At 45.4% G+C, this 12,032-nt stretch overlaps 1 protein-coding gene across 1 annotated transcript; it reads right to left on the bottom strand.

Moving 5' to 3' along the window:
• Positions 1 to 925: 925 nt before the first annotated feature.
• Positions 926 to 9,144, bottom strand: LOC311012847 (Krueppel-like factor 6). The gene is made up of 4 exons (XM_084008597.1): positions 8,815 to 9,144; positions 5,997 to 6,567; positions 4,804 to 4,927; positions 926 to 3,981 (listed from the first exon to the last, which is right to left on the bottom strand). Exons 1-4 carry the CDS (start codon positions 8,914 to 8,916, stop codon positions 3,930 to 3,932), a joined length of 849 nt encoding a protein of 282 aa, XP_083864723.1. The 5' UTR covers positions 8,917 to 9,144; the 3' UTR covers positions 926 to 3,929.
• Between the last annotated feature and the right edge of the window lie 2,888 nt (positions 9,145 to 12,032).

Below are 12,032 nucleotides of genomic sequence, written 5' to 3' on the forward strand. Positions count from 1 at the left end.
CTGTATCGTCTAACACTCAGACTGCCAAGGCGGTCCGGTCTGACGGTTGGGACTTATAATGCAAATAACTGTTTAAATAACGACTATGGGCCTTTCTGATGTTTTCTGAACCCTAGTCAATAAACCACCACCACTGTCGCAGAGACAGTTACCTTATTATTCACGATAACCACATTAAGTCATTGTTTGATCTCAATTGGGCAATGTGTTTGAGATCGGAACTAAAACTGTTTCAACACGGAAAAATTGAAAAATCACAAAAAAGTGTTGGACTCAACGTTATGGATTTGTTTTTAAGTCTCCTTCAAGGCTGGGTTACACTGTAGCCTATGCAGCGTCTCAGAGTGAAATATGTCGATATACTTCCACCTGAAGTCGACATTACAGTAGGCTGCAAGTTACATAATAGAATACTATTATTATTATTTGCATTGTAAAGCAAATTGGTCAGTTTGGACGGGAGATGTGCAGCAGCAGTTAATACCATATAGGTGGATTAGTGTAACACAAATTATGGAGCGTTTTCAAAACTGTTTTAAAGATTAAACATCTTCAGGAATAATCTACAGGTTTTGGCCTGAGAGCGACATACAGGGGTAAGGAAGTGACAGAAGTATTGAGAGAAGGAATAATGCATTGTTGGATTTGGTCTTTTTTTAGGTGATGTGTTGGCAATAAGAAAACATTTTTCAACAAACTTATGGATGACTGTCTACTACTTTGAGTATGTGGCCCTGGATCTAGCTGCAGTATGTTTCACATCTGTAGTTGACCCTGACCTTTGACCTCTATGGGAAAAGGGGGTTACAGAGATCATTTCTCCTTTGGGAATCTACTGACTATCCTATAAACAGAGACTTCCTGGCTGACTGTGTCCATGGAGGGCTGCAGAGAAGAAAAAAACAAAACAAAACACACATGTAAATCCAATAAATTCTTTTTATCGATTTTCCAATAAAAAATACATTCATACAGAAACTATTTTACAAAACAATTTCAAATGAAAAAATCTTGTTATGCCATAAAACAAACAAAAATAGAGCCTCCTTTTTTTATCTCCATGTTTATCCAATAAACTTTCTTTAGCTAAAGATAGGGCAGAGAGAAATCACATGGCAAAATGGAAAAAACAAAAAACATAATACTTAGTGGGCAACAGAATGCAAAATTATGATAATTCAAGTGTCCAGAACAATTCACTTCTGAATTTTTTTTTGTAGTTTTTTTTTTCCCTTGAAAGATGATAGGCCACAGGTGTATAAGCAATCGATGCCTTAATAAAACGTACATTTGCTCTACCTTCCTCCAATCAAATCGTAAACAAAGATGTTACAGAAGCAAATGAAGGAGAATGGAGTGCGTCTATGTTACAATAATTCTTCAGCTTCTTGTCTTTATTGGTTCATTTTTAGAAACAACACACTGCACTTGTTTTTGGTCCCATACCCTTTCAAAATAGAAGCTTCCTTACAAAATTCTCTTAGTTTACAATGTACATATCTTTGCATTTTTGACATTTTTCTCAGTGTATGGACTTTCGTCAATGTTGACCAGGTTCACCTGCACAGCTGCGAGACTGACAGAAACAGGTTTTTATGACCACTTAAAGCAGCCATACCTTAACTCAGATAAAGTTCTTTCTCCAACACTTCCATATGTATTACTTTTCAACAAAACTGTATCCAGTAAAAACACTGTGGCTCCAAAATGCTTTCTAGAAATGTGTTAAATGGTGATGGAGTTGATTCCAATTGTGAAACTGAGGGGATTTTTTAAATAAAGTTAAAAAAGATCGGAGAATTGTATCAACCCATGGAGGAGTGCGTTGAAGTCATGTACAGTAACTTAAGTTAAAACATGCATATAGTAAAGTTGGTACAGACATACATCTGGTCCTGCTCTCATCTCAGTTCACCTGCAGACATAGACAGAAACCTCTAGAACCGCAGCACAGCTCAGCCAAACTGGTTGGACTGGTTTTCAGTACCGTTGATTCAGATCACGGGGTTGTTTAAACCAGGGCTGAGTAAAGATACCGACTCACCCCAAGGGCGAGACTGACCAAAACTTACGACATCGATACAGACTCATGATTGAGAATGCTGCCACCATTCTTAAGGACACATCTTTTTCTTTAAAGACTGCAAGCTATTGACGCATCAACAGATATATAATGGCCTCAGCGGAAATGTTTTCTTTGCGGTAAATCCTAATTTCCGAGCGTGCCACATTTTCATGAGAACATATTTCCAAGACTCTGTACCTTTTTGACAGCAAGTTACAGTCCATCTGAAGTGCATTCATGCCACCTCATACTACATAGTAGCAAACCTTTACAAAATTGAGTTGCTTTTTTCAAGTGCTCCACAATTCGTTCTCACACCTGGGTCAATTTTTTTGGGGGGAATTTTCAGACTTTGTTACGATATGTTTAACAAAGAATGCACGACAATGTAAAAAAAAAATGGCAGTTAATTTGAAGCTGATATTGAGTTGTTTTTTAAAATTATTATTATTCAGGAGGTTAGAGGAGTCTGTCACGAGACAAAAGGGCAAAGGTGCGACTGCATGGATCAGAGCCTTTATAAAGCAATTCAATAACGCACTAGTGCATTCGCAACCCCCATATGGTGTGTGTGTGAGAGAGAGAGAGAGAAAGAGAGAGAGAGAGAGAGAGCGTGAGAGAGAGAGAGAGATCTAACAGGACAAGGCCACTTACATAAGGCATCAGTAAGGTCAACAGTGCATTTACAGATAGAACTAAAGAGAAGAGCAAAAGTGAAGAAAAAGCAACAAATATCCCATAATTAAGAAAGTTGCCAAGCAATAGTGGTATCCCCAACTTATCAAGAAAATATTGATAATAAAAGAAAAGATGACTGCCTTATGCGTTTGGTAAATATACGATGATGTTGAGTAATATGAAGGTAGCTGCTCTTGAATGGAATTGTGTTGTCCTATAAGCAACCAGGTGAGCAACACATCCCCAGATCCCATGCAACTTCTGTTATAATGGCAATAACTGTTTGTGTACAACCGTTGTTTTTTTTTGTTTTTGTTTTTTTTTATAGTTTTTTTTTTTTTTAAAGATACAAAGTTTACACAATGGACAACAAAATGAGCTTTATAGCGTGTATGTTTCGAGACAGGCTACGTAATACATTGCACATTTAATAGCTGCACTAAACAAAACGACCTCCCATGTTCGAAATTGGGAGCTGTAGTTCCACCTCCGGACAGAAAGGGGGCGACCTCTCGCACACCAGCTCCACAAAAACAAAGCCCCTCCACAGCCAATAGACTCAAACAGCACGGACAGAACCCCCTTTTTTTCTCGCTTGCATTCATTCTCAGTGAGACCACAAATATCCACTTCCCTCCCCAAAAAAAACCTCCCTCACATAACATCGTGTCATTCACTCGCAGTTCCACAATGCAAGCTCCATCCGCTCCATAAAGCCAGCACAGGCATCCAGTCGCAGGCACTCACAGTCCCCCATGCGTACAGGCAAACACACTGTCATCGGAGGAACGGCACCCCCGCAGGAGTCCCATAATCCTCCAGGAAAAAAGCGTTGAACACCATACAGAAGAGTCTCTTCCCATCTACTCCAGCCCAGATTTTTCCCATTTTTTTTTAACATTATCCCCCCCCACCCACCCCCAAGTCTCTTCCCACCCACTGCCCGCCCACCCTCCCCACCCACTCCTCCGTAAAAGCCTTTCAAGAGCAATCTCCACAGCGAGGTGTTGGAGGCACTAAGTATGGTGCAAATAATAGCCTGCGTTGCTTCTTCTTTTTCCACTGACTGGAACGCGGCGGTGCCCCTGTTAACGCTCCCAGGACACACCGGCCTCGCTGATCCCCCCACAGGTCAGGACAAATCAACCAGAATCATCCCTCAGAGATCTCGACCACGGAGGCCATCTTAGATGTGCCTCTTCATGTGCAGCGCCAGGTGGTCAGAACGGGAGAAACACCTGAGAAGGGAAAGCAGAGAGAAGATTAACTTCACACTACATCGCAGTAAACCATTTATTCAATCTGGTGTTGTGTGTCGGAAGAATGAGCGGTCATGTCTGGTTGCCCTTTGGTAATTTTTTTTCTAAGATCAAAGTCATTTAAGGCCCACTTCTGATTTTTTTTTTTTTTTTTTAAAGAGTCATAAATATGTGTTGTATACAGCTATAATTCTATGTTTAATTAGCCCGATGTGACCTTTTAGTCGCCAGGGGACAAGGGGGCCAGCCTTATTGTTGAGCCCTGTCAGACCTTTCTGGTAACTGCGACTAGGAGGCTGACCTGGACTGGTCTGTATATGTGACACGGTATTAGGCTCAAGGACAAAGCCCATGCTTCGCTCTCATCCAGTTTGTCTAATGCCAACATCTGTCATTACAAGAACCACCTGGGGGCCGATAAAGCACCGATGGCTCATTGAGATGTTGCCCTGCGCTTCATGTCACGACACCTTCTGGCTCCACTCATCAACGATCCCCATTCTACCCTTTGTACTCAACGCTCTTTTCATCCAACCCCTTGACCTCGACCCCATTTCAGCAGTCCATCCTTGACCCTCACTTGTCCCTCCACATTTCCATGAACTAATGAGCAGAAGTGGTGGTCCTTGTTAGTGAACGGGTGCTTAGCAGCAAAAGGTAAAGGGAAGGGGATTCACACTTTTTTCACAAACACTTTGCTCAAAAGACATTATTTCTGCCACCAATGAAAAAAAAGAAAAAAAAAAGGGCGGCTTGTGATTTTGACAATCCAACATGTGAAGTTTTCCCATGATCCCTCACCTGTCGCAGTGGCTGCATTTGAATGGCTTTGCTCCAGTGTGCTTCCTGAAGTGTCTGGTGAGTTCATCGCTTCGTGCGAAGCGCCACTCGCAGCCCTCCCATGAACACCTGTAGGGCTTCTCGCCTGCGGACATCACCAAGGTGAACATTGATCAGGAAGTGCATTCTTTTGTCAAAAAATTTTGTTCAGATATTTCAAAACCTTAGAAGGACCCCACCAGTTCAACGGGTTTACAGGCATGATAGTGTTTTGTCAAATAGCAATCTTATCCACTGAATTTGCCCTCTTGCTGAAGGCCACAGTTGCAGCAGTTGTAACCAAAATGTCAGAATATCTTACATCTTGAAAATCAATATGTGGCCAATATTTACAGTTCTGACTTATCCGAGGTGTCACAATGCCGATTTCAGGGAAAATGTGAGCCCGTCCAAATAGGCGCTAAGCAGATTGAGCCGGAGAGAAAAACAACCGCGTGCCTTGTGGGTATGCAGCTTTAAGGAGCTGCTCGAGTCGACGGCTTATGTAATGGGCGCAAGCTGCAGGGAAAAATAGAGCCTGTTCTTAATGGTCCTGAAGGCCATTAACCATGTGTCTAACATGGTCAGTGAAGGATGCTAGGAATGTGACTTCCTGCGCTAATGGTCGGCACAGCTGTAAACAGCCTGGCAGAGGTCAAAGGTGAGCGGGGAAACCGCTCAAATTTGAACCCACGGACAAAACAATGAAAATGTCAGATTCCCATCTTTTTTTTTTTGGACTGTGAATTCAAACGAGCCGGTTTCTGTTTTGTTTTCCCTGGTGAAATCTGAGAACTGTTGATTTGTTTTCAGGATCCACATCCTCTGGGTGCTCTCCTCCTGCCGCAAAAGGACGTCCCACCCCCTCCCGTCCCTCCCGTCTCCCTCCCCCGCCGCATGAAGTCACGTTCCTCTGTGTGAATTAGGTCACAGTTGTGGGCATTCCTCCTGACAAACTATTCAAAGTATGCAGGACGATTTTTCAGCACTTCGAGTGAGGAATCAACTTTCTGGAGGTATTCAAATTTTCCGAGGCGTTGGTTAAGTTTTACTTTGCCAAAAAATAACTTGATGTCATAAACCTGTCAGTATTCCCCCCCTCCCCCTCTAGTTAGTTTGCACTTGTGACATTTGCATGGCAGGGATAGAAACACCTCACTGTCAGGCATCTTTACCTGTGTGCGTGCGCTGGTGTGCTTTGAGGTGCGAGCTCTTGGTGTACACCTTCCTGCAGCCGTTGAAGAGGCACCTGTGCACCCGCCTCCTCCCGTCAGGCGAGGCCTCCCCGCTGGTCAGCCCCGTCCTCTCTATGCTCCCAGTCCTTATTTTCCCAGGTGAGTGCAGCACAGTCTGTATCCCACTCCACACCTGGCCCACAGAGCCCTCCTTGCCTAGCTCAGGCGAGGACGGCGGCGTGCTGATGATGGTGGAGCCCAGGTCTTCGCCGTCGTCTCCCAGAATGTCAGTCAAAGAGCTGGAGGGGAAGTCGAGGGTGGGGGAGAGCTCCTCGGAGCTGTCCGAGGCCTCGCTGCTGGCGTCGGAGTTGAAGCCGCCGGCGTCGAGGTGCTGGCTGTCCTGATTGTCTTCCTCCTCCTTGATGTGGGGGATCTTTGGGTCCGACTCGTTTGACTTGTCCCCGCAGGCAAGCATCAGCTTGCTCCACAGGTCCTCCTGGCTCTCAAATTTGAGGTCCGTGGCTGAGACGTAGGGCTCGCTCTGGAGGTACCGCTCGAGCTCCAGGCATGTCTGTGTGGAGGGAAGACGAGATAGCAGTGAGTGCACAGAGCCTGAGGCCTGCAACGCTACGACTCTCTTCAACAGCAAAGTCCCTAAAAACAAACGGAAAGTGGACTCGTTTTCACGGGAAACAAACTCCGTGGCTCTTCTCCACACTGTGTATTCTTAGCAGCCGCAGCAGCAGGAGGGGGAAACGCTGTGACACTGTAACACCACTGGCTCTGCTTCCTTCCTGCCTGCAGGAATGAGGCAAGACACAATGTCCTATGCAGAGGATAGTCGAATACGGGTGCCCTCCGAGGCCATATCAGGGAAGATGACAAGCACCACATTTCCTTCTGAGAGCATGCAAGAACAAGGTGCTCTCACCCACCACTGCTTGCATGGTTGTGTGTGTGCGTGCATTGGGAGGTTGGTCATGAAATTTACATATGCTACAGAGCCCCCCCCTCCCACCCCATTGGGTTAGGGAAGTGCTTGTAGATCTTTTAAATCTATCAATTATTCAACATAATGTGGATTTAATAATGCATTCGAAGGCATCGCTAGAAATAACATAGCACACCAGGGACCGACAGGAGGGAGGTCTGGTTCATGGGGGTCCATAAAAAGCCTGGCATGAATACTGCAAGAGCCGCTGTGGATTGTGGGCTTATTTTCTTTGAAAAGGAAGTGGGAGAGCACTTCCCCAACCCACTGCAGTCAGCGAGCACAGGCCAGATACCAGGGCCGCTAACAGTTTCCTAATGAAGCAGATTACAATTTATAGCCGAACCTTTTCATAACACAGCAGAATAGACGGCCAGCTTCAGGTCACATGATACATCTAAAGATTTGCAAGTTAAGTAAATTCTCTCACACAGTATTTTCCCCATCAGTGGAGAGTTTGACCTCTTCGTGCCTCTGAAATATTAAAGGGAGACTCTCTGAGAGGGGAATATCCCCGTTTGGAGGCTCACAGCTCACATGCTTACAGAGGTCCATTATTTCAAAACAGTGTGCAGACTCAGAGGTAACCTTGAGACATAAACACCTCATTAAAGCAACAGAAGGACGAGCATATAACGCTATTCTTCACACAGCAATATCGTAATGGATTCAATGCATCCACAAAGCTCGGTGTCAATGAATCGTGTGTATACTTTCACTCAGGAACACTGTTCCACCAAATCCCCAAAAGGTCACCGCAACTTATCCCAAACACTTTGGAGCTAAAAGAGGAATATCGTGCGAACGTGGTAGTAATGAGAGAGAGAGAGGGGGAGAGAGGGAGAGAGAGAGGGAGAGAGAGAGAGAGAGAGAGAGAGAGAGAGAGTGCGCGTTCAAGGCAAATGTTTCTCGTCAGCAGTGCTGGATGAATCCCAGGCGAGCTTTAAATGCCTGGGAGGGCGACTTGGCCTGAAGCCCGAAGAGATCTGATAGACGGAGAGATAGAAGAAGACTGAAGCGTGTTGCCAATTCATTTAATCCAACCCCCCCCCCAAAACTAGAACAAGACGCGACTCTCGCCCCCCCTTCCTTTCCAGTATAAAACTCCACTGTTCTGTCTGTCTGTCATCCAGAGCCGCTTTGTCGAGCCAAATTGGAATAGAAATCAGTCCCTCTCTTTCTGTCAGTCTGGCACTCTCTCTCTCTCTCTCTCATTTGTGTGTGTGTGTGTGTCAGAGAGCAAGAGAGAGTCAGAGGGAGAGAGAGAGAGAGAGAGAGAGAGGGGAGGAGGAGATACGCGCAAAGACGCACGGCTCGCTAGTCAGACGCTAAATCTGCAACACGGTGTGTTTTCTTTGATCGCAGCGCGATGCGCCTCTAAAACATGGCAGCGTGCGCCGCGAATACCTGCAACAATATCTTTCCAACAGCAGAACGTCAGCGGAAAAGCACCTCGAATAGACCCTTCAAACTTATCATACGGCAAACCCTCAAAGTCAACTGCTGGCACACCGGGAGAGAATGTGGACATTTCATAGAGATCTGTCACTAAGGGAACTTGCATCACTTCCCCTAAGAAATAAACAGAAAAGAAACACACGCAGTGCGACTTTTAAGAGGAAATGAGCTGTTGCAATGAATCAAACGTGGAGTTGCGTAGACAACTTTGACATTTGCACGTTTACACGCAGCTGTCAGTGGGAAGGAAGTTTCCCTGAAATCACCAACATTCCTCGCGCTTTAAAGAAGAGAAAAAAAGAAAACAGTCCGCACGGGACAATCTGTCAAAGCTGGTGCGCGTGTCGGCGGAGGGAATGGCTCGTTTACCTGCTGCCAGTACTCTTCCAGAGACGGTAAGGCTGAAAAGTATCCGGTGTCGTGCACGATCTGGAGCTCCTGAAAGATGCTACACATGGGGATGACATCCATTTCACTCCGACGGTGCAGCCGCAAGTAGAAGCTTGCAAGGGGGGGAGCAAAAAAAACAACAACAACGCAGCTGGTGGGGTTCAGAGAGGAGCCGGAGTCTTGGCTGTGTTTCGCATGTATGACAGGCTTGGAGTCGTGCGCTTCCACTGGAGGTTTTTGAGCGTGTGACGCACCGAGAGCGCACAACACTGAACTCTCCAAAAGTCCGTCAGCGCACTGTAAACTTCCCCCCCGATTCAAAATTACAGACAAACCCACCCCCATGTGATTGCGTTACGTTGCGGCGCGTCCGCCAATGAGCTCGCGGGAGCGCACTGCCCGCCCACCAGACCGGCCCCGGCCAATGCGGAGCCGCAGCCCGCTCATCCTGTGCGCTGTGGTTGGTGCGCGAGCCGCAGCGTCCCCGGCTCCCATTGGGCTGAATGTGCGCTATTTTTAGGGCGCTATATAACCCGCAGTCCTCTCGTGCCAAAACGAGGAAGTCGACTTCTGTACTGAAGCGAGCGCGAGCCTCGGCGTCGTCCTCCGGAGCAGCAGCGGCGGCCGCAACAGCAGCAGCGGCGGCCGCAGGAGAAGCGCTGCGAGCCGGCCGTGAAGCGCTCCAGCCTCCAAAATAGATCTCTTCTTGTTGTTTGATCACACACAGGCTACTTTGCGGACTTCTCACGGCGGCCGAAAGCCTCGATTTTAAGAGGAAAGTCTACCAAAGAATGACACATTGATTCAGTATCGCTCCTGCGCGCAGAGCGCACAAACCAAGGCTACAATAATATCCGGAGGTGTCTGCGAACTCAGGGGGGTCGTTAAGAGATCTGATCAATTTCTGTAGTCTATGAAACAAATCAGAGAGACTTCTCCTTTTCATGGCTGTCCAGAGATCCGCGAGGATTATTATGAGTCTCCCCGTGACAGTGGAGACAGTTTAATAAGCTATTAAACTATAATAGAGTTGCCATAAAGATGATTATTCACAAAATGCGGGTGCGGGTTATTGTAGTGGCAGCAGCTCCAGGGGTATCGTGAGGGACAGGTTTGCGTCTGCTGGAGATAGTGAGTGTGTGTTTGTGTGTGTGTGCGTGCGTGTGTGTGTGTGTGTTAATCTCAATCACCTGTGGCTCCTCTTTCTACAAAAGAGAGCTTACTTCTCTTGAACCAAAGCGTGTTTAGATACTATTCTCGATTGCAATAACGAAAACCACATTACCGGTTCATTTCCTCTAGAAACAGGAAAGAAGAAGAAGAAGAAAAAAGTGCAGGCCAGCTTTTGTGCATAGTGCGAGTTTCTAATATAAGATCCTAATACATATCTTGCATCTGCAGAATGACATGTTAGAAAAACGCACTCACTTCATCCTCCTTGTAAATGCTACCCACTTCCCATGATTCCCCAGATCAAAGACGTATGAATGCTTATCAGAGGTAATAGGCCTTCATGATGACATGTTGATATATGCCATGTGTGGCTTGGCACGAAATGTAATATGTGAAAATTATATGTCATAAAACCTCAATGGTTCATGATTGCTTTAAAATACAGGTGATTCAGTCTGTCAAGCTTTTATTTTGTTAAGTCAGGACTTCAACTCTACTTCCCCTTCAGCTAATATGACAAACAAGCCTTTAATTGGTTTGAATTCATGCGCTCCATCAGATGCCATTCTTTTTCGACGGAGCATATATGATTTCATCTCACTCTCTAGGGCCAAACAATGCAAGCAATGCTGAGCTATTGTTACGCTGACGGACGCCTAACATACAGCACATAGGAGTAAAACTACATATCCAGTTGCACAAGATGTAGGGATAAAGTTGAAATCGAGCGGAACAACGGCGGCATTGACGAGTTAAAGGCAGGCGATGTGACAAACAACATATTTGGAACAGAGCGCCATTGTTTAAGCCATCGGCCCGGTCGAGCGCCTCCACAACGGAGTCTCTTTTGTTGAGATCTCAGCTGTGGGCACATTTGCAGCACTCAGCAGCATCACATTTTGTCATGAGTCTATGGGGGTTTAGGGGACAGAGAGCACATGGAGGGTCTCTGTTTTGACATGGATGAGAAGTAAGAAGGGAAGAGTCATGCTTCCCTAAAGCGCCGATGATTCATCGTTGACCTTATGAGGAGTGCAGAGGACAATAGAGTATTTATATCAGTGTACCTACTGTAATGTACATTTAGTTAATACTTCTGTCTATATGCAACATGCTGGTAGAGAATGCATGTTTTTGGAAAGCTAGTTTGACATTCTCTGTGGTCTAATGTATTAAATTGAGGCTGCTTCATAACCAGTTAAAAGTTACTACTTACTAGTAACCCAACTTACGCCCTAACAAACAAAAAACACATCCAGGGTAACATTGAGACGTCCATTCATTATTACTACAGTGGAGTGTCTGCACCACTGTCACCTCAATGTGTCACACTCACCAGCTTATACTTCTAAAGTAACACGTTTGTTCTGACGTCACTAAGAGCCCCTTGTGCTCTGTGAAAATCTGAATTTTGTGCCTTCAAAACAAATTCCTGCACCCTCCCTTCCTCGCGGTAGCAGAAGTCATCTCTGTCTCGACTCTGATGCAAAGATAGCATGAGTCATACGACTGTATAGAATCAGTGCAGTTGCCATGAAGCAGTGGCTGATGTTGGTGGCAACGCACGTGGGATGCCGGTCTGTCTGTGACGGGAGGAATCCATAGCAACAAAATAATGAGCATAAACAGATGAGCGGCGCTGCTCTGTTCCTGTAAGGCCTGGAGTTAATTTGTATACCTCTCATGCGCACTGTTCACTGGTTGGGTGAGAATGTTTCTGTATCAGGAATGACATTTCTGCTTAATTAAAAACCAAAAATAGGGTTGTGATATATTACTACACATCATTTTATATGCATATCAATTTTTTTAAGGTTTCCTGTAGATTCGGAACACATTTAAATAGATGCTGCTATCATATCCTCGCTCCAAAACCCCAAACTTTAATATTCATATCACAGCTGAAAACATAATCAGACAAAGTCCTTTTGTAAAAGTGTAACCACAGAAAAAAAACAAAAAAAAACAGGGATCAAGCAGAGAAAACAAACCGTTGCTGTCTCTCTTCCAATGCGCAGTTTTAA

The sequence above is a fragment of the Eutrigla gurnardus genome (assembly GCF_963514095.1).
Source record: "Eutrigla gurnardus genome assembly, chromosome: 4".
NCBI classification, from domain to species: domain Eukaryota; kingdom Metazoa; phylum Chordata; class Actinopteri; order Perciformes; family Triglidae; genus Eutrigla; species Eutrigla gurnardus.